The sequence below is a fragment of the Hypanus sabinus genome, chromosome 10, assembly GCF_030144855.1.
Source record: "Hypanus sabinus isolate sHypSab1 chromosome 10, sHypSab1.hap1, whole genome shotgun sequence".
In the NCBI taxonomy this organism is placed as follows: Eukaryota; Metazoa; Chordata; class Chondrichthyes; order Myliobatiformes; family Dasyatidae; genus Hypanus; species Hypanus sabinus.
This window is the reverse complement of record NC_082715.1, coordinates 108683480-108705771: the sequence shown is the minus strand read 5'-3', so window position 1 is coordinate 108705771 and position 22292 is coordinate 108683480. Positions and strand designations below refer to the sequence as shown.

Genomic DNA, 22292 nt, shown 5'->3' with positions numbered 1-22292 from the left:
ATCAAAATAGTGACGTTTAGCTGTAAAATTTGAAAGGAGATGGTGAGGGTGATCTCTTTTGATTTGATAGAAAAGATTCTAATGAAATGAATGCAGAAGAAAATTACCACTGTGTTGCTACAGTAGGACATGTTTTACTACGAAGATTGGACAGGTTGGGAATATCATTATTGGTTTAGAACAGAGGAATCCAAAGGGAGACTTCATTGAGGTGTACAAAATTATGAGGAGTCTGGATGGAGACAATGGGAAAGACAAGTTCCTCCTAGCAAGGGTGTTAAGAACTAGGGGTTAACATTAAGGGACTGTATTTAGTGGAGTGATAAGAAAAAAATTAGGACCCTGAAGTGAAGAATCTAGAACTCACTGCATGAAGGAATAGTAGAGACAGAAACTCTCATCCATTTCGATGTGAACTTGAAGAACTGTAAGCTACGTGCTGAGTTGCTCTATTTTGATCTTCGTGGTACAATAGGGTGACTTTACTCCACCTTTGTCTTAAATAGAGTAAAAGGTTAACATTCTAAAAATACACAATTAAAAAAGTCAAGTGGGCAAAGGTAGTCTAGAAGACCTCTTTACTACTTTCAGGATAGTATCTTTGAACAACTGGTTCTGGAGCCAACCAGAGAACAAACTATTCTAAATGTTATATTGTGCAATAAGATAGGAATGATTACAGCTAATGTCAGATAATCATTCAGCATGGAAACAAACCTAAAGGCCTACTGAGACTGTACTGACCATTAAATGCCCATTTACACCAATCCCATTTGTATTAAATTCCCCAAATTCTACTGTTCACTACCTCTAGGGACCATTTACAAAGCCAAAATTTACAATTTATCTACCAATCCCCATAGTTTAAGTCACAGCGGTCAGGTTTCTGGCACTGAGTCTGGCTCAGAAGGGAAGGGGTGTGGGGTGGGGCAGGGTGAGAGAAGAGAGCTCTGGTAAAAAGGGATTAATTAGTTAGAGGAATAGAAAGGACGTTCTGTGGATAAGAACAAGATTCCCCGATGTTATGTTGCCTCCCAGGTGCCAGGGTTTGGGACATCTCAGATTGAGTTTTCAGTATTCTTAAATGAGAGGGGGAACAGCCAGGAGGCGTGGTCCATGTAGGTACCAATGACGTAGGGAGGAAGAGTGATGAAGTTCTGCAAAGTGAGTTCAGAGAGTTAGGTGCCAAGTTAAAGGGAAGGACCTCTAGGGTTATAATCTCAGGATTGTTACTCAGGCCACATGCTAGTGAGGCCATAAGATTTTTGGATTGCTGGACTTTCTTCCAGGGAAGGTGGGACCCGTACAAAAGAGATGGCTTGCACCTGAACTAGAAGGGACTGATAACTTAGTGGGAACATTTGCTAGTGCTACACAATGGGGTTTAAACAAGAGTTGAGGGGGTTGGGAACCAGAGTACCAGAACAGTTAGTGGAGAGCTTGTGGAGACAGATGTTAAGTATGGTATACAGATAAAATCAGGAACCAGAAGGCTGAGCATGTTGCAGTTAATGTCCTGAGCTGCAGATACATCAATGCATGGAGTACTGTAAGAAAGGCAAATGAGATCAACACCCTGGAATGATATTGTAGCCATTAGTGAGACCTGGTTGCAGGAGCGATTAAGGCATGAGAGCTGGCGTTACTAGTCAGGGAAAATATCAATCAGGACAGACTGGAGAACTTGACTAATGAAGCATTATGGATAGAACTGAGAAATAAGAAAGGTATGACCACATTAATGGGGCTATATTACAGGCTACCCACCAGTCCAAGGGATTTAGAGGAACAAATTTGCAGAAAGATCACAGAATGTTGCAAGAAACATAAGGTTATTACGAATAGGTGATTTTCACTTGCCACATATTGACTGGGACTCACAAACTGCCAAAGGGCTAGATGGGATAGTGTTTGTCAAATGTGTTCAAGAAGGTTTCTTTAATCAGTACGTGGAAGTCCCATCAAGAGAGTGTGTGATACTTGATCTGCTATTGGAAATGAGACAGGGGAGGTTACAAAAGTTTGTGACAGAGAACACTTTGCATCTAGTGATCACAATGCCATTAGTTTCAAAGTAAATATGCAAAAAGATAGGTCTGATCCATGGGTTGTGATTCCAAATTGGAGAAAGGCCAATTTTGATGGTATCAGAGAGGATCTGACCAGCATCAGTGGGACAGGATGTTTTCTGGCAAGTGTACTTAGTAAGTGGGAGGCCTTCAAAAGTGAATTTTTGAGAGTACAAAGCTTTTATGTGCCTGTCAGAATAAAAGATAAAGATAACAGGTGTAGGGAATCTTGGTTTTTAAGAACCCTGGTTAAGAAAAAAAAGATGCATAGCAGGTATAGGCAGGTAGGAACAAGTTAGGTGCTTGAGTATAAGAGATCTCTTAAGAAAGAAATCAAGAGTGTAAAGGCGGCATGAGGTTGTCCTAGCAATCAAGGTGAAGGAGAATCCTAGGGATTCTACAGATATGTTAAGAGCAAAAGTATTGCAAGTGACAAAATTGGTCCACTGGAAGATCAGAATGGTAATGCATATAAAGAACCAAAAGAGATGGGGAGATCTTAAGTAATTTTTTTTCATCTGTAAAGGGGGTTTCTTCTTTTTTCTCTTTGTTACTGTGTATGTAATCAAAAGGGCTTCTTTTGTTTTGTTAAAAGCAGGAATGTTTCTTTGTTGCGAGAGAGTGCTGGGAGAATTGTATTCCTTTGTAAACCAAATGGGGATTAATATTCTTTCTTCTGAGTAGGTAAGCTTTTGTTGACGGGCTTTTGGGGAGATCGGCGCGAGGGGGTCGAGAGAGAGGACGCAATGCTGTAAGCTGGGCGAGGATTGGACCCCAAGCGGGGGTCCGAGGCCGGGAGGTACTCCGAGGAGGGGGGGATGAAGCTAGATGTGCTTGGTTGACCACTCAGAAGGTCCTGAGCTGTGAGTTGAGGAGTTCGGAGGGTCCTGAGCTGCGAGTCGAGGAGTTCGGAGGGGATCGAATGGTGGCCAGAAGACTTCAGTAATTGAGCTCCAACGGTTGTGCACGAAGTGGTTTGGACTTTGATAAGTTTGGCGCCTTTTCTTTATTTTTTCTCTTCATATATACTGTATCGTTATTAATCACTTAGTTATAGTAACCTTTATAAATTGTACTCATTCAATCGCTTATGGTGTACTATCTGTTTTTGGGCGAGGCGGGGACATCACATAGCATCCACACCAGCTGATTACCCAGTTTGGCGGGGCCGAAGGCTGCTCCCCCTAGACGAGAATAAGCTGAGCGAGCCTGAGGCGACCCAGGGGGTTACACATCTTTATTTACTCAGGAGATAGAGTCTAAAGAAGTGAGACAAAGCTGCATCAACTTCATGAACCCTGTGCAGATTGCAGAGGAAGAGGTGTTTGCTGTCCTGAGGCAAATTAGGATGGAAAAATCCCCAGGGGCTGACAAGGTATTCTCTCAGACCCTGCAGGAGGCAAGTGCAGAAATTGCTGGGGCCCTAGCGGAGTTATCTAAATCAGCCTTAGCAACAGATGAGGTACCAGAGGACTGGAGGATAGCCAATGTTGTTCTGTTGTTCAAGGCGGTTCTAAAAATAAACCAGGAAATTATCGGGCAGTGAGCCTGACATCAGTTGTGGGAAAGTTATTGGAAGGCATTCTGAGAGATCAGATATCTAAGTATTTGAATAAACATGGACTGATTAAGGATAGTTAGCATGGCTTTGTGCATGGTAGGTCATATCTAAACAATATTATAGTTTTTTTGAGGAAATTACTTGGAAAGTTGATGAAGGCAAGACAGTGGATATTGTCTACATGGACTTTAGTAAGGCATTTGAGAAGGTGCTGCATAGGAGGTTGGTCAGAAAGGTTCAGTTGCTTGGCATTCAAGATAAGCTAGTAAACTGGACTAAACATTGGCTTTGTGGGAGAAGACAGAGTGGTAGTCGATGGTTGCCTCTCTGATTGGAGGCCTTGGTACTGGATCTGTTGTTGTTTGTCATCTATAACAGCAACCTAGAAAATAATGTGGTTAACCGGATCAGAAAATTTGTGTATGACTCCAAGATTGGAGGTGTAGTGGGCAGTGAGGAAGGTTATAGTGGAGTGAGATTTGGATCAGCTGGAAAAATGGGCCGAAAAATGGCAGATGGAATTTAATGCAGACAAGCACGAGGTGTTGCACTTCGTTAGGACCAACCTGGGTAGGTCTTACACAGTGAACGGTAGGGCACTGAGGAGTGCAGTAGAACAAAGGGATCTGGGAATACAGGTTCATAATTAAAGTGGTGGCACAAGTAGATGTGGTTGTAAAGAAAGCTTTTGGCACATTGGCCTTCATAAATCAATGTACTGAATATAGGAAGTAGTATGTTATGTTGAAGTTGTACAAGATGTTGGTGAAGCCTAATTTGGAGCATTGTGCGCAGTTTTGGTCACCTATCTACAGGAAAGATATAAATGAAGTTGGAAGTGTACAGAGAAAGTTTATAAGGATGTTGCAGGGTCTGGCGGACCTGATTTTATAAGAAAAGGTTGAATAGGTTACAAATTTATTCCTTGAAATGTAGAGGATTGAGAGATTGGGAGATGTACTGTGCTCAGTTCTGGTCACCTCACTATAGGAAGGATGTGGAAACCACAGAAAGGGTGCAGAGGAGATTTACAAGGATGTTGCCTGGATTGGGGAATATGCTTTAAGAGAATAGGTTGAGTGAAATCAAGCCTTTTTTCCTTGGAGCAATGGAGGATGAAAGGTGACCTGATAGAGGTGTATAAGATGATGAGAGTTATGATCGCGTGGAGAGTCAGAGGCTTTTTCCTAGGGCTACAATGGCTAGCATGAGAGGGCATAGTTTTAAGGTGCTTGGAAGTAGGTAGAGGAGATATCAGGGTAAGTTGTTTTTTTTTTAAAGCAGAGAATGGTGAGTGCATGGAATGGGCTGCCGGCAACAGTGGTGGAGGCGGATATGATAGGGTATTTTAAGAGACTCCTGGACAGGTACACAGAGCTCAGAAAAATAGAGGGCTATGGGTAACCTTAGATAATTTCTAAGGTAAGGGACATGTTCGGCACAGCTTCATGGGCTGAAGGGCCTGTATTGTGCTGTAGGTTTTCTATTCTATGTTTCTATAAAGGTATACAAGATCATGAGGGGGTATAGATTGGATAAATGCAAGCAGGCTTTTACCACTGAGATTGGGTGGGACTACAACTAGAAGTCATGGGCAAAGGGTGAAAGGTGAAAATTTAAGGGGAACATGAGGGGAAACTTCTTCATTCAGAGGGAAGTGAGTGTGTGGAATGAGCTGCCAGCACACGGTGCATGCAAGCTTGATTTCAATGTTTAAAAGTTGTCTGGATGGGTACATGGATGGCAGAGGTATGGAGGGCTATGTTTCTGGTGCATGTTGATTGGTGTTGACAGTTTAAATGGCTCAGCACAGACTACTTTTCTATGCCTCTATAAGGGGAGTCTTTGGAACTCTTCCTCAAAGGTGATGGAAACAGCCTTAATATTTTAAAGGCAAAGATACACATGTTCTTAATAAGGGAATGAAAGTGAAAGTGGGAATGAATAGTGTAGTTGGACATGAATGTGGAATTGATGTTAGAACAAGAGCTGAGACCTTATGTAATGGCAGAGGAGGCATGAGCTGCCACACGGTCTACTCTTGCTTCAAAATTGCATGCTCGCTTGTAAGGCTACCATTTGTGCTGTAGAAGCCTATAATCATCAGCAACCCACATTCTTACCTTCACTGCCACTGGCTATAAAGTCTTCATTGTTGCCTCCAAAACATGAATGAATTGTGTAAAATCCTTGTGTCACCCCTTGATACTTTCTCACTAAAACACGATCCTGCAAGTCCCATAGATGAACTCCCTGAAAGAAAAAAAATTATACTAAAGTTGAAGATGTCTTTCTAATGTACTGCATTTCCCATATAACATTTTTAAAAAATGTTTAATATTTAAATATTGTGGCGCTTAGGAATGGGTGACACTTCGATGTCGAGCAATAATTAGAAATAACAAAGATACAAGAAATGGAATTGCGCTTTGTCATTATGTTTGATAGAAGATTCATTTGATCCTTCTGTGTATTTTCCAACTCTTAAAATTATATTGCATTTACAACATTGGCACAAGGCTAAACACAACCATTATATCGGACTTTAAAAGTTTGGACAATACCACTTAGTATCACTGGTCTGAGTGCTTTCTATTGTTATAGTCATACAACAACACAGCATGGAAATTGGCTTTTCCGATCAACTTATCCATGCCAGCCTTGATACCCACTGATATGGTCCCATTTGCCACATTTCCTCTAAACCCCACCTAGCCACATACTTATCTAAATATTTTTTGATTGTATTTGTACTTGCCTCAATCACTTTCTCTGGCAGCTCTTCCCATAAATGCACACCCTCTGTGTGAAGTTGCCTCCGAGATTCCTTTCAAATCTTCTCGTCTTAAGCTTGTGCTCTCTAGTTTTTATTCTCCCTCCCAGGAAAATGACTGAGTGCATTCACCCTATCTATGTCTCTCATGATTTTATGTGCTTCCATAAAGGTCACCTCTCAGCCTTCTATGCTCCAAGGAATAAAGTCTTAACCCACCTAACTTCTTCCTGTAAATTAATCAGCTAGGATCAATAATCAAACAGAAAACAATCGTTTAGGTATGCTGAATTTCATCAAAACTAGCTCATTGGTTTTATGAAAGGCAAATCATGAAGACAAATTTGCTCAAATTCTTTTAAAATGCGATGGAGGAAAACCTGTTGATATACTGTGTTTAGATTTCCAAAAGGCATTTGACAAAGTGCTTTCTTAGCAGATTCAGCATGTAACCAGAAACTTTGACAAACAGTGGAGAGTATCCTAAATGGTTGCATCATGGCCAATGGAAACACCAATGCCCAAGAACAGAAAAGGCTACAGAGAATGGTAGATACAGTCCAATCAAAAGTGAAGCCCTCCCACCACTGAGTACATTTACATGGAGCACTGCCAAGACAGCAGCATCCATTTCCAAAGATCTCCATTCAAACTATGTCCTTTTCACACTAACTACCATTATGTAGCCTCCTAGAAGCCTTAGGTCCTACACACCAGAATCAGGAAGAGCTGATACCCTACAACCACTATTCTGAACTGAGTCTACAATGTACTGACTCACTTTCAGGGACTCTTTACAACATAAGTTACAATATTTTTATTTGCACCGTTTGTTTTCTTTTGCACAGTAGTGTTTATCAGTCTTTATGTAGTTTCCTGTAAAATTCTACTGTATTTTCCCCCTGTAAATACCTGCAAGAAAATCAAGATTCAAGATTGCTTAATGTAATTTCCAGTACACAAGTGTAAAGAATTAAATAATTGTTACTCCTGCTCCGATGCAGCACAAAAGACCACAATAATTAAAAAACACGATAAAATACATAAGATAGCTTACATAAAGATTTTGATTGTGTCCATAAAGTGATGCTATGTACAGGAGTGTCTAAAATAAATCTCAAGGTAATATATGGTAACATACACATACTTTGATGATAAATTTACTTTTTGAAAAAGAAGAATCTCAGCCTATTTTTTTGCTTCAACATTTTGTGTTTGTTGCTTTGAACACAAGAAACTGGTACATAAATTGAGAGCCCAAGGTATTAGAGGAAATTCATATACCTGGATTGAAAGCTAGATATCACATAGGAAACTGAGAATTGGAATAAATGTGTGCTTTTCAGAGTGGAGGGGTGTAACAGCGGAGAATGACATTGAAAAGACAAGGAGATGCAAGTTTCCAACAAGTAGTTAAAAGAGCAAATGGCATGTTGACCTTTACTGTAAAGGAATTGGAGTTTAAGATAAAGAGCCTTTGTCACAGTTCTGTAAGATGTTAGCGGGTTTTGTAGCACTGGAGGTACTTTAAAGGAGGTTTACCACACTATCTTCTGGGATTAGAGGTTTAGATAATTTAATTTTGTATTCCTTGGAGTTCAGAAGAATGAAGACCTTATTCAAACACATAAATTCGTAAAGGGGTGGGGGGCAGAGACAGTGGTTGAAAGGATAGATTTGAGATGCTTCCATGAATTGGAGAGTCAAGAATAATGGAGGTTACTTAAAACTAAGATGCATAGAAATGTCTGCACACCGAAAGTAGCGAATCCCAGAATTGTTTGCCACAGAGAGCGGTGGAAATCAGATCAATACATATTTAAGAAGATAAATAAATATTGTAAGATCAAGAAATTAAAGGTTATGTATGTACATTATGGGACATTTTCTATATCAAATAGAAGTAATTTCTGTTGTGTCAAGACATGTGATATTTTACTCTTCATGAGCCACTAGGTATAGTTAGAATGATTATTTTCCTTGTAATATAATACTCATAAAGACCAAATGTTCTTCAGTCTGGAAATGCTTTCAGTCCATTATCAACTGCAAAAAAAAAGGCACCCCCTGCCTTGATGACACCCTTCTTCCAACCCAGTTAAACAATTTCTACAGATTTGACAGCAACACGAGTGAATCTGCAGATGCTGGAAATCAAAACACAAAATGCTGGCAGAACTCAGCAAGCCAGACAGCATCTACGGGAGGAGGTAGTGATGACGTTTCAGGCCAAAACCCTTCATCAGGAGTCAAGTAACATGGGACTTAATTCCTGATGAAGGGTTTTGGCCTGAAACGTAGTCACTACCTCCTCCCATAGATGCTGTCTGGCTTGCTGAATTCTGCCAGCATTTTGTGTTTTTACCTACAGATTTGACTCTCAGATCACATTCAAAGATCACCTTCTCAGGCCCTTTCAACCACACCATCGCCACTGCCCCACACCCTTTGTTGTCAAGGAAGAGGAGGTGAAAACGCCGTTCAGGGGACGAAAATATCAAGGCGGCTGTTGGCTATGACTCTCTCTCCCAGCCATCCTTAAACAGTGCACTAACCCACTGTCTATGGTTTTCACAAACATTTTCAATTAGGCTATTAAATTACGCACTGTTCCAGCAGGTTTTAAGAAATCAATTATTATTCCAGTCCTAAAACAAAACAAAGATCAGTGGAATCAATGACTACAGGCCAGCTGCACTCTCAACAGTCATAATGAAGACTTTTCAAAGGCTGGTCATGTCATTTCACAAATTCATAACTTAAAATTTTATATATTCACTGCAGTTCACTCACCTGTCGAGCCAAAAGACCTGCAGATGACGCAGTTAACATCAGTCTAGACTTCATACTACAGCATATTGACTCTCTTGGTACATTTGATAGGATTCTCCTTGCTGATTTCAGTTCAGCCTTCAAAACTGTCATTCCTGAGCAAGAGAAACGCTCCAAATTCAACATGCCAGGTTCCATCTGCAGGTGGATCAGATACTTCCTCTCTGACAGGAGGCAGTATGCGAGACTAGGCAAGTATATATCCCATCCTGCTGAGCCAGCACTGATGCACAAGGGTGCATTCTCTGCCTTCTCCTATTTTCTCTATACACTAATGACTGTGCCTCTAGTGATCCATCAGTTAGCCTGGTAAAGTTTGTGGACAACACCACTGTTATCACCAGAGATGACACATTTCAAGTACCACCAGAGACTAAACAAGCTAGTGTCCTGGTGCAATCACAACAACTTGGAGCTGAATGCCCTCAAAACCAAAGAGATGCATATCAATTTCAGGAGAAGTGAGTCTCCTTTCCACCCACTGATCATCAACAATGTTTCAACATTCAGGTTCCTCAGCATCATTATTTTTAGGATCTCATATGGCAGAACTATATCTCCTTCATTAACAAAAAGTCTCAGTAAAGGATGTACATCTTGTGCCAGTTGGTAAAATTCCATCTTCCCCAGAACATTCTCACACCAGGCATTACAGTCTGGTTTGGTGTAGCATCTTCTTGCAATATATAAAAAAAACTACAGTGAACTGTCAAGTCAGCAGAAAAGACTGCAGCCTACCATTACTGCAGGACTTGCATGCGTCCAGGACAAAGAAGTGGGCAGGAAACCACCTGGCAAACTGCCTTTTCCAAAAGCTCCCTTCTGTTATTGAAACAAAAACTTCACGCTTTTTAGAAGTTTCTTCCCCTAGGCAGTTAACGTGGTCATCTAGTCACTGTACAGTACTACAAATGTGTTAAATCACTTTTTATAATGTTGTTTACATTGTAAATACCTGCTGGTATTTACGTATTTATGCACATTTCATTCCATATCCGTACATTAACTTCTAACTTTATTTTTATACAAATCTTTATAATTGTTCAATGCTATTTTTTGTTGTCTGACGTGCCAATATATCACAGCAAATTCCTAATAAACGGACGTGTAAATGACAAATAAAGTTGATCCTTGATCGACCTAGCAAACCTGCACTGCATTCCCACAGCATGCACTGCCTCTCACAAACTTTGTCTGTCATTTAATATCATGGCTAATCTGATTTTAACATCAACTTCATTTTCCCATCTAAACATCGTAAAGTAGTAGATGTATGCTCACACCAAAGTCCTGTTCAATGCTTCAAGGCTTAATATAGTGCTCCAACTTACAGTAAAGCAAAGATATCACTATTTTCCAGAAATGTTTCTGCATTCCCATTCAGTTTCCATAAAACAAATTTAGCAAACATTTAAATGTTTGTTCTTTTTTGTATGTCAGAATCAGTGACCTTGTTTTCCCAAATTATGCTCCATCATCCGCATTCTTTCCCAGTTAACCTATGAAAGCAAAATATAAGAATGAGGAGCTTTTGACACCTTAAGCTTACTCCACAATTCATAAAGATCATGGCAGGTCTTCAACCTTAAATCCACTTCCTATTGTATCCCTCAATCCTTCTAGTATCCAAATCTATAAACCTGAAATTTGAGTGCAAGCTTCCACAGGCCATCTGGAATAAAAATTCTCTAAGATTCACCATTCTCTTGAGTGAAAACATATTCCCTCACTTATCCTAAATGACCTATCCCTTCTTTTGAAATGGTGACATACAGATCTGGACATTTCAGCCAGAGAAACCTTGACAGGTCCTCTAAGAATTTTGAGTAACACACAAAATGCTAGAGGATACGTTTCAGCGAGAAAACCACTTATTCTTCCAAACTCTAGAGAAACAAGGCCTAGTTTACTCAAATTCTCTTCATGTGACAGACTCACTATTCCTGGAACCATCTACTGTACTTTTTTTTTTAAAGCCAGGCAGATCAAAACTGCACGATACACCAGGTGCTGTCTCACCAGGGTTCTATATTACTGTAGCAAGATATTTGTATTCCAATCCTCTCAGCGTAATGATCACTTGGCTTCCTAACTGCTTACTGCTCTTACATGTTATCTTGCAGTGAGCTGTGTACAGTATAAGGACACCAGGATCTCTCTGAATAATAACAATTCCCAATCTCTCACCATTTAAAAAATGGCATTTGTTTTCTTAACATAGAGGGTAACCTCACTTTTTCAAGTCTATTCTATTTGCCAAGCTGCCCACTCATGCCCTGTCTACCATCTATACCTTCTTGAAACCATTTTATATTCCCATCACTATTTACATTTCTTTAGATTCTTGTATTCAGTAGACTTGGAAATTTTATGCTTAGTCCCTAGAAACAAATTGCTGATATGACTTGTGAATAGCTGGGGCCCTTTAATATCTAGTTAGTTGGTGTCTACCAGCTCAAGAAAGATTCATCTGCTCCTGGACTTTTTTTTCCCTTGTCTGTTAACTTAATTTTTAAATGACTATATTGTAATACACGGTTTTATCTGGGTGGATGAGATCAACAGTGAGATCCAAAAGCCAAGAAGGTGGTTCTACAACACTTTGTGGAGAGTGAAGGGCATGGTAAGTTACAGAAGAGGTTATAATTGTCCACTGCAACCAAGGAAGACCCTAGTATGAGACAACTACTTGTACCACTGGGCCTAGACTTCTGAAGTCATGAGAGTGCAGAGCCCCACTTCAACAGCTTTTCCACAACTCTCCCACACATTTTTCCACTATCAACCACAGACACAATGAATATTGCCATTACCAACACACTGTTGTGTTCTTTGATTGCCTGTAAATGAACAAAATTAGCGCAGACACCTACTACAGATAATGGACTGCCTTCATACATTGCTCTCCGCAACTGCAACCTCCAAATCTTCATTCCTAACCTGCTGAAGTGGTGAAATGTTTCATTTCACTCTTGGCTGTTTCTCGCATCACCAAGTCAGAATGCTTTAAACCACAGAAAATAAAAAAATTCTAAATTGTTGTACTGCTTATTTCTCACCAACTACCAGTGACAAAAATCACTGTGTATTTTTTTTTTAAAAACACAAGCACATGCAAAGGACTCTAAAATCTGTTCGCTCCAAGTGCAGTGTAGTGTGTAATCGCCACAAAGTCCGTGTGACCGATGCTAGTTAGAAACTACTCAGTCTCTTGTCTCAATTAAGCAGTATAGTGTCCTAAACAAAGGGAATCCCGGCTGTTGTTTCAATTAGTTTTTGTTCTTTAAGAGCTGTCCCAAATAAGTGGCTGCCGTGATTAACAGATGCTTACTTAACTAGCTGGAATCCACTGTATTTTATTTTTGCAATTCCATTTCTTAGCTATGCAATTTCAAACTGAGTCACAGCTCCAAGATTTGAAACACTGATTTTGACTCTCTCAGTCCTGACAAAATTAACAGTTTAAAAAAAAAGGCAATTAAAGGTATATTGTTGAAAATGATGAGCTTATGTATGGAATGGACTGTTTGGATGGCATGCAAACTAAAAGTTTTCATTGCATCTTGATAGCATGTTCCAATAATAAACCAATTTAAAATCTCTGTCATTGCTTACCCACTGGAAAATCTTTACATCTAGTTTTCCAACACATCTTATTCAACATGCCTTTTAAACCTAGTGTAAAAATATAAGTCAAGGCTGACAACCTGGCCAAATCATTTACAACTCATCTATCCTTCGTAACAAATGATTTGTTAATGAAAATATTTGATGGTATTTACACATATTCCCAGAGTTTTCAATTATAAAACCTATGTTGCCTTTTTGGTTTCATGTTTGCTTCCATAAATAAGGGTCCATTACTGTAGAGACATTGCCCAATTGGTGAAGAATAAGCAGATAATCAAAAGGTAAAAATAACCATTACCCAAATAAAGGGGGATAGTTGTGCCTGATCAGTCGAGGTCCTTGAAAAGTAAACCAGAAGGGTTGTTAATGTCTTCACTGTATTGAATGGATTATCTTTTTAAGTCTTCAACAAATTGATTTTAGTGTAGTAATGAATGCATCTGGTAATAAGTCAACAGTTAGAAAATACAAATGATAAAAAGGAAGGGTGACAAGGTCAGAGGCAGGCTAGAACAGGGGTGGGCAAACTTTTTGACTTGAGGCCACAAAGGGTTCTAAAATTTGACAGGGGGGCCGGACCAGGAGCAGATGGACGGAGTGTTTTGGTAATACACCTCATAAGAGAAAATAAAATATCATGGGATATGTAGAAAACATGTGCTTTAATTTCAATTGAAAATGAACAAATGCATTACAACAAAATATCTGTCTTTGAAGTCCCATGGTATTTAGCTATTTATTGAAATGACTTTTAAAACACTGAAAATTAAATTAATAAAATACAGCTTTTTTAATAGTAACAGTTATTATTTTAAAGCACTGAAAATTCTGTTATCCTTCAAGATATTATCATCATCACTCTCCTCCTGACTGTCTTTATTTCAAAATAAAGACAGGAGATGCAGGTCTACTTGTCCTGCTCCTTCTTATTCAATTGTCTCCGTGCCAAAACTCAACAACGACCCGCACAATGACAAAGCAGGGAGAGCGCGCCGGTATGCGGAGCTCTGTGCTCGCAAATCCCCGCAGGCGATCTCTCTTAGCCGGAACGCTGGCTAATTGTGAGCCGGTTCGGATGTGCCAGGAAATGGGTCACCACAGGGTCACAAAGTAAAGCGCAAATGTTGAGTAATACGCTGCTCCTCAACAAAGGTCAATGTATATAGAGTGCGTCATCTATTGGGAAAACGCCAGATTTGCGGGGAGAAAACGTTAACAAGGTTTATTAATATTATTTCATCAAGTTCTGTGGGCCGGATTAAAAAGCTTAACAGGCCGCATATGGCCCGTGGGCCGTAGTTTGCCCATGCCTGGGCTGGAAGGACAATGTCCTACCCCTCCTGTAATTGAATTACGGGTGCAAGTTATTAATGTGATCAACATGAGGATTCACCAGCACCTGAAAAAAGGAAGTAACAAGCATAGACTTTGTTGTAAAGCATAGAAAAATAAGTACCTGCCATAAATAGTGTTCTGTATTCATGATTCTCTGCTGAACCTTCTATTCAGCATGAAGATGATTAAGAGTGAGCTTCACCTGATGTAAATTATTGTAAATACAAATCTGAAGGAACTGCAGACTCAAATATACATGCTTGTGAAATCACTGTGACCATAATTCTGTTGCCCTACAAGGGTAAAATTATACACTAACTGGTTCGTTCAAGACAAGTTTCTGATGTGGGACATCACTTAAATTTGAAAAGCCGATAGAGAGTAACCATTCTCTTTCAACAAATCTCATCCTACTGTGAAAATAATTGTTTTTCTTAATGCACAAGATAAAACGAATACCCCAGCTGGTTCGTAAACAGCTGCAGAACACTATCTGAACAGGTATTACGATCTGATCCTTCATAGATTGACTACTTTGATTTGCCCAGTTAAATTGAGACTAAAATTCCTCATAACACTATTTTCCCTTTAGATTAATTTTCTCTCCATTGTTCTTGCTGTTAGAGACCTGAAATGAAATCTCTCACTAATTTTAATCACTTTGTTTCTCATCTTCACACACAGCTTTTCTTGTTCTTTTGAGCCGAGGTCATTGCTGAAATAACTTTATTTTGGTGCTGAAGATCCAGGTGGACTTCAACTCAAGCTCAGCAAGCATCAGCAATGTGGTAATATGTTTAGGGAATGAGATAAGACATCTAACCTTGAAGATTACAAAGCACTTCTCAATCAGATTAATCCAATGATACCCAAGAAAACTTTGCCAGGATTTAAGATTTAAAATATTATGGGTTAATAATTGCAGTACAAATGTCAGAGTCAAAGTACTGGAGTATGTGGGAATCCCATGCTTCTAAACAATAAAAATACTCTAATCAGAATAAAAGAACATTTCTAGTAAATTGGTTTCAACACCAACTCTAGGAAATTGCATTGTTTGCTTTAAATCATATGTTCCTGAAGGCAATTTCCCAAATTGCCATCATTCCATGGTATTTCAATACCTATATTACATAGCAGTATGTACTGTATTCTCAATTCCTGATCATTTATACAGTGTCTCTTGTTCTGCAAGTTGTCGCTGGTTAAACCAAGTATTTGCAGAGATCTTCCACTATTTCATTCAGCTTCTTTCATATAGATTTTCTTCCTCCAACTTCACTATGTCCAGGAGTTGGTAACATTTGAACAGATGGCACACTGGAGATTGTACTTTTTAGTAAGAGTCACCGATAATCTCTCTCTATTTTGTGGATCAAAGCTGTACGTTGATTACATTCTTACAAATAAACATGAACATCTTTTTCAGGCTTTGTGTTTAAAATCAAAGCGCAGAGATGAAGAAATCAGCTCATAGTAACAGAATCCAAATACTCACAGATGATGAACCCTGTTACCATAACAGCCAAAGATCCTGAATGCAAAAGGATTATGGTGAATAGCTAAAGACATTTTCCCGTAGCAGGGAAAAAAATCAAGGTGTAGAGGAACAGCAGAGGTGATAGTTGATTTTTTAAGAGAGCCACTTCATTTAAACTATGACGAATTGAGTCAGTATTCTGAAGCTTGGTTGGATCTGTTTTGCCATTGTCAACATGTAGATTTATCATTGTTCTGATCTTCTCTGATGATTGGTCTATACAGAAGTCTCCATGTAGTTAAGGACAAAGCAACATGCAATCAGAGCCATTATCCAAGGTCAAAAGGTTTTCATTCAGGCCTAAGGTAACAGATTTAGAACCCTGTCCATCCACTTAAAAGTCTGCAACCCAACTTCACAAATGACACAATGACCAAGCCAAGTTTGCTTTTAGTAGAGCAAAGTTCTCTACTAAGCTCTGCATTGACCCAAAATCAGTTCCTCAACCTTAACACAATGAGCTTTAAAAAAAGCTGATTAAAGTGATAGTGTTCTTTCCATCATTAAGAAGGCCTTAGAGGAAGTTGAACCAGGGCTCTAAGTCACCATCACCACTTAGTGTCAAAAGCAGTACAATCTTAAATCAGTTTGGGCTGTTTTGTGTAGACTTTACTCACTCAAGTGAATCGACTTCTCCTGTCTTTTCTCTTCATCAACCATGGTCTTCAGTTATATTTCATCATGCAGAGGGAAACATATGAGTCTTGTTAAAAATTCAATTCCAAATAGTTGACTGCTTCTCCAGGTATCCCAGACAGATCAATGTACTTGCAGGTAGATATAACGGAGAGATCTTGCAGTAGAGGTTGAAGGAAAAGCACATAAAAAAGACAAAAAAAAACACAAAGCTGCCATCAAGTGATAAATGCACCCCTCCCCATTAATCTACTCAGCTTCACTAAAAGTGAAAAGAGAGCTTCTTTCACTGCATTGAATGCAGTTAACAAAATCGGAAAACATCAAGACCCAATCCTAATTAACCATTTCTACACAGCTTACGATGCATTTAAATCAATATTCAACTGGTCTTGTTAATAAATGCTATGATTCTAGTTAAGGTCAACAAGTACCGATGGATAAATCCCATGTGCTAAGCTGAACAATATGCACAATACTGTAGATTTTACCAATGTATTTTTTTAGTTCAGCTTGATTTTCTATGTCTAATATATATCATAGCACCTCCAACTCAAGGCAAAGCACCATATATCACAATGGAAACAGAAGTTCATAAAAAAAAACCACTACGCAATGATGAAACCCTGGTTTGATCAACATGGAATTTTACATCAGGTCTGGGTACAAGAATAGAGTTGGCTCCAGCTTATATAAGTTAAAGATAATGTAATTAAACCAACCCTCTTATTCAGCAAACCATACTGGAAGTAGATGTGTGAAGATGTGGAGGGATGTGGGCAGTCCATAAATAGCTTGACTGTGATATCACAGTAATCAACATCCAACATTTAATCAGAGAGTAATGATGCTCAATTGGCAAAGGAAAGGAGAAACAGGCACATATACAATCATCCTAACATCTGTAGTCAACTCAAAAGGAAAACAAACAGGGCAAAATGCACTGCTAGGTTGTGGTTTTGAGTTCACAATCCTTTAGCCAGCTACTGTCGAAGCAAAGATATGTTGATACACCTCATTAAACTTCCAAAATAATTTGCAGTTAAGGCTGGGAAAATCAGTCACCTCAGGTTAATATTGCAATGGATGTTCCAGGTTTGATTAGTGAATGGCTGATGCTATGTCACTATTTTGAATGAGAACTTCTTTTCAGATAAAAGTTTATTTTATCATTCTACTCAAAACAGTCATAATCACAGAATTACATTCATTCATAGAAATTAGGAAAGCAAATATGGAAGACAAGTATCACTGGCAGAGATTAAAGAAATTTCCAAGTATTATCTATATACTAGGAGCAAGAAGGTAACCAAAGAAAGAGACCAAAAGGGGAATTGCACATGGAGCCAGAGGATGTGGGTGAAGTTTTGAATGAATTACTTCTCATCTGTATACAATAAGGAGAAACACATGGTGGTTGCAGAATTTGAAGAGGTGGTAGGTATATTCTTGAGCATGTTAACATTAAAAGATAAAATGTATCAGATGTATCAATGGGCATTAAGGTGGCTAATTCCCCAAGGCCTTATGAGATATATTGCAGGTTGCTTTGGGAGATAAGCAAAGAGATTATTGGGAACCTGGCAGAGTTTTAAAATCTTTGCTGCCACAGGTTTATTGCAGTACTTTTATTCATGAAGGTAGCTAAGATCAGTCAGGTTGCTACAGGCCAGTGAGTCTAAACTGAATGGCAGGGGTTAGGGGTTTGTCCCGCAAAATTCTTGGGGAAAGGTTTAATCTACACTTGAAAAGGTAGATTAGCGATAGTAAGGCTTTGTGGATGAAAATCTTTTGGATTAATTTGATTTGAACTTTTTGAAGTGATGAAGGTAGTGCTGTTGACCTCGGTGACACCAATGATAAAAGGACCTAAAAGGTTAGAGACCATTAGATCCAAGACAAAATGAAAAACTGGATTCGAAGTGGCTTGGTAAAAGGAGAAAGTGAGAAATAGTGGAGAATTGCTTTTGTGATTGGAAACTTGTGACTAATAGCATACCACAGGGATCAGTTTGGTTAGGTCAGAATGTGTACAGTTCAGTCTAACACGATAGGAAGGACATGACTGCACTGCAAAATGCAGGACATTTACTAGGATGCCATAATTTATTAGGATACCATAATAGTTCGATCTAAAACCAGTGTGTAATGCCTAAACAATGGAGACTACAATGGGTTGAGGGAGGATCTTGCTACTGTAGACTGTGAACACAGACTGTATGGTGGGGTAGTTGAGAAACAGTGGAAGACTTTCAAAGAGATTTTTCATGGTGCTCAACAAAAGTATATTCCAGTTAAAAGCAAGGACAGTAAATGTGGGGAGAGCCAGCCTTGGATAACTAAGGAAATAAAAGGCATCAACTAAAAGCTTGAGCATACAAAGCTGCCAAGAGTAGTGGGAAACTGGAAGATTAGGAAAACTTTGAAAAGCAACGAAGAACCACTAAGTGAGCAATAAATAAAGGGAAGCTAGATTATGAACATAAGCTAGCACAGAATATAAAAACGGATAGTAAAATTTTTATAATTATATAATGCAGAAAAGAGTGGCTGAAGTGAATGTAGGTCCCTTGGAGGACGAGAAGGGGGAATTTATATTGGGTAATGACGAAATGGCAGAGGCTTTGAATGACTATATTGTTTTGGTCTTCACGATGGAGGACATGTCCACATGCCAAAGAGAGATGTCATGGACGTGATGGGAGGTGAGGACTTCAATACAATAGCTATCACTATTGTGCTGAGCAAACTTGTGGGCCTAAAGATAGACAAGTTTCCTGGTCCTGATGAAATGCATCCCAGGGTACTGAAAGAGATGGCAGAAGATACAGAAGAGGCTTTGGTGATCATTTACTAAAATTCTATGGACTTTGGGTAGATCCCAGAGGATTGGAAGATGGTGAATGTCACACCACTATTCAAAAAGGGATGTAGGCAAAAGGCCAGTCAGTTTAACATCTGTAGTTGGGAAAATGCTTGAAGCTATCACTAAAGTAGAAATAGCGAGGCATCTGGAAAGAATTGGATCCCATCAGGCAGACATAGCATGGATTCAGCAAAGGCAGGTCTTGTTTGACAAACTTACTTGAGTAATTTGAGGATAAAATGAGCGCAATGGATAGAGAGGAACAGATGGACGTCATTTACTTGGATTTCCAGAAGGCATTTGACATGATGCCGCATAAAAGACTTAACCATAAGGTAAGGATGCATAGAGTTGGGGGTGATGTATTGGCATGGATAGAGGATTGGTTAACTCATAGAAAGCAGAGTTGGGATACATGAGCATTTTTCTGGTTGGCAATCAATGGTGAGCGGTGTGCAGCAGGGGTTGGTGCTGGGCCTGTAACTGTTCACATTAACAATTTGGAAGAGGGAACCGAGTGTAGTGTATCTAAGTTTGCTGATGATACTAAATTGAGTGGAAATGCAAATTGTGTAGAAAATACAGAGAGTCTGCAGAGAAATATAGATAGATTAAGTGAGATAGGGCAAGGTTCTGGCAGATGGAGTACAATGTTGGTAAATGCGAGGTCATCTACTTTGGAAGAAAAAATGAAAGAGCAGATTATTATTTAAATGGTAAAAATGTTGCAGCATGCTGACGTGCAGAGGCACTTGGGAGTGTTTGTGCATGAATCACAAAAGGTCGGTTTGTATGTGCAGCAGGCTATCACAAAGGCAAATGGAATGTTGGTCTTCATTACTGGGTCTTATTGAATGGCAGAGCAGGCTCGACGGGTCAAAAGGCCTACTGTTGCTCCTATTTCTTATGTTCTTATGATGGAACATTTTATTTATGGGGAGAGACAGGATAAGCTGGGTTTGTTTTCAGCACAGAGGAGACTGAGGGAACCTGACAAAGGCCTAAAATATTCTCCCCATACTGAGATATCTAGAACCAGAGTACATGGGTTTAAGGTGAAGAGAAAAAAAGGTTAGAAGGGAATTTAAGGATTTTTTTTTCAACCCAGGTGACTGCGATCTGGAACAATGAAATGGTGATGGAGGTAGATACACCAAGAATATTTGATACATATTGCCAAGGCATTAAAGGCTATGGACCAAATTGTAAATGAGAGAAGTGGGCCAAAGGGCCTTTTTCTGTGCTCTATGACTGTAAATTTTAATCAAACGCAGTAGCCACAGATCAAAGGAAAAACAGAGGCAAGCAAACTTTTAATGGTGCTTATTAGGGAGCAACGAGAACTGCAACAAAGAAGCAGAATCTTTATTTAGGTAAGATGTAAAAAAGACAATGCATAATACTGCACTCCACCACTACTTCACTGGAATGCAAGTGGAACTCAACACCTACAGTGCTAGAAATCAAAGCAACCAAGCAAATAGCCAGGAGGAAGAAATGAAAAGGCTCAACTACAAAAATATATTACATTGCACATAAATTAAATGACTAAGAAACAAATTAGAGAAAGGATTCTAATGCTAGGTAAATGCCACCTGGTCATTATTAAAACAATTTAAAATAAACATCAGAATTCCTCATAGCTACTTCTGTACATGACATACAACAGGATGCAGAATATTACAGTGTGCTCAAGATGAAATCTAGAATTAGCTTTGAATACAAGCAGGTGAAATGTTAATTTATTATGAGATGCAGTGTGGAACAGGCCTTTCTGGCCTAATAAGTTGCGCTGCCCAGCAACCTACCTATTTAATCCTAGCCTAAGCACAGGACAATTTACAATGATCAATTAACCTACTAACTGGTACGACTTTGAACTGTGGGAAGAAATCAGATCACCCAGAGGAAACTCACACGGTGATGGGGAGAACGTATCAACTCTTTACAGAATGCACCGGAATTGAACTTCCACACCCTGACCTGTAATATTGTGAGCTAACTGCTATGCTACCATGGCACCCATAGCTCTGAATACAACTTGCAGACATCCAAGCCTGGAGTGAAGTAACTTCATACCTATATATTTACGGATTCTACCTTTGGTGTGTTTAAAATCAACAGAATCTAAGCATTACTGTGCTGTTTTTTGACTAACTTGACTTGATTTTGATTCTGAAATTCTTTCCTTTTCCAGAATACTGATCAATTAAATAAAGCAGCTGAAAGTAAAATACAACAGATCCATCTCTACTGTTTTACCATCCATTCTGTGTTGATAGAAAATTTCCCAAATGTAAATTTCATTGTTATGTAAGTACACCGCCCACTGAATAACATTACACTACCTTTATCTGCAGGGATAGATAGATCCATTGGGCTGAGATACAAAATATATGCTGGCAGCTAAAGCATCAGTAACTACTATTATGAATATTTAACATTACAGCTTTTAAATCATAAAAATTACCAGACTCACTCCTAGTCAGTAGGATATTCAGTCATAGCTTACAAATTCAAGGCGGGGAACAAATACAAAATTTCTGGAAGATTTAAATACGACTTTATCTTGTTAATATACAGCATAAAATAATTTTAAAATGTTATTATTTCTCTTTTTGCCATTTGACAATTTTAATCATATTGAGAATTGACTTCAACATTATTCCTTCTCCTATAAGTACTTACAGTGGTGCTAGAAAGTTTGTGAACCCTTTAGAATTTTCTCAATTTCTGCATAAATATGACCTGAAGTGAGAAAATCTGATCACATAAGTCCTAAAACTAGATAAAGAGAACCCAATTAAATAAACAGAAAAAAACATTATACTCGTTCACTTATTTAGAGAGAAAAATGATCCAATATTACGTGTATTTGTTGGAAAAAAAAGTATGCAAAGGTCTAGCATTATCAATTCATTTAAAGGGGAAATTAAGAGTCAAGAGCTTCAATCAATGGGATGACAACCAGATGTGAGTGTGGGAGGCACTGCCTTATTTAAAGAATATAAACCTAGGTCTTCTCTATTGAAGTCTGATCTTCACCACAC

General features: G+C 38.9%; 1 protein-coding gene across 6 annotated transcripts in view; it reads right to left on the bottom strand.

The window, feature by feature from the left end:
• Positions 1-22292, bottom strand: part of LOC132400957 (WD repeat-containing protein 26) — a 143650-nt gene that overhangs the window by 16392 nt on the left and 104966 nt on the right. For 3 of the 6 annotated variants that reach the window (XM_059982564.1, XM_059982566.1, XM_059982565.1), the window contains one exon: positions 5754-5883. In XM_059982564.1, the coding sequence (XP_059838547.1) occupies positions 5754-5883 (130 nt within the window). Of the gene's footprint in view, positions 1-5753; positions 5884-10621; positions 10735-16357; positions 16534-22292 lie in introns of those variants that run through there. The other 3 variants (XR_009514439.1, XR_009514441.1, XR_009514440.1) reach the window with 3 other exon arrangements.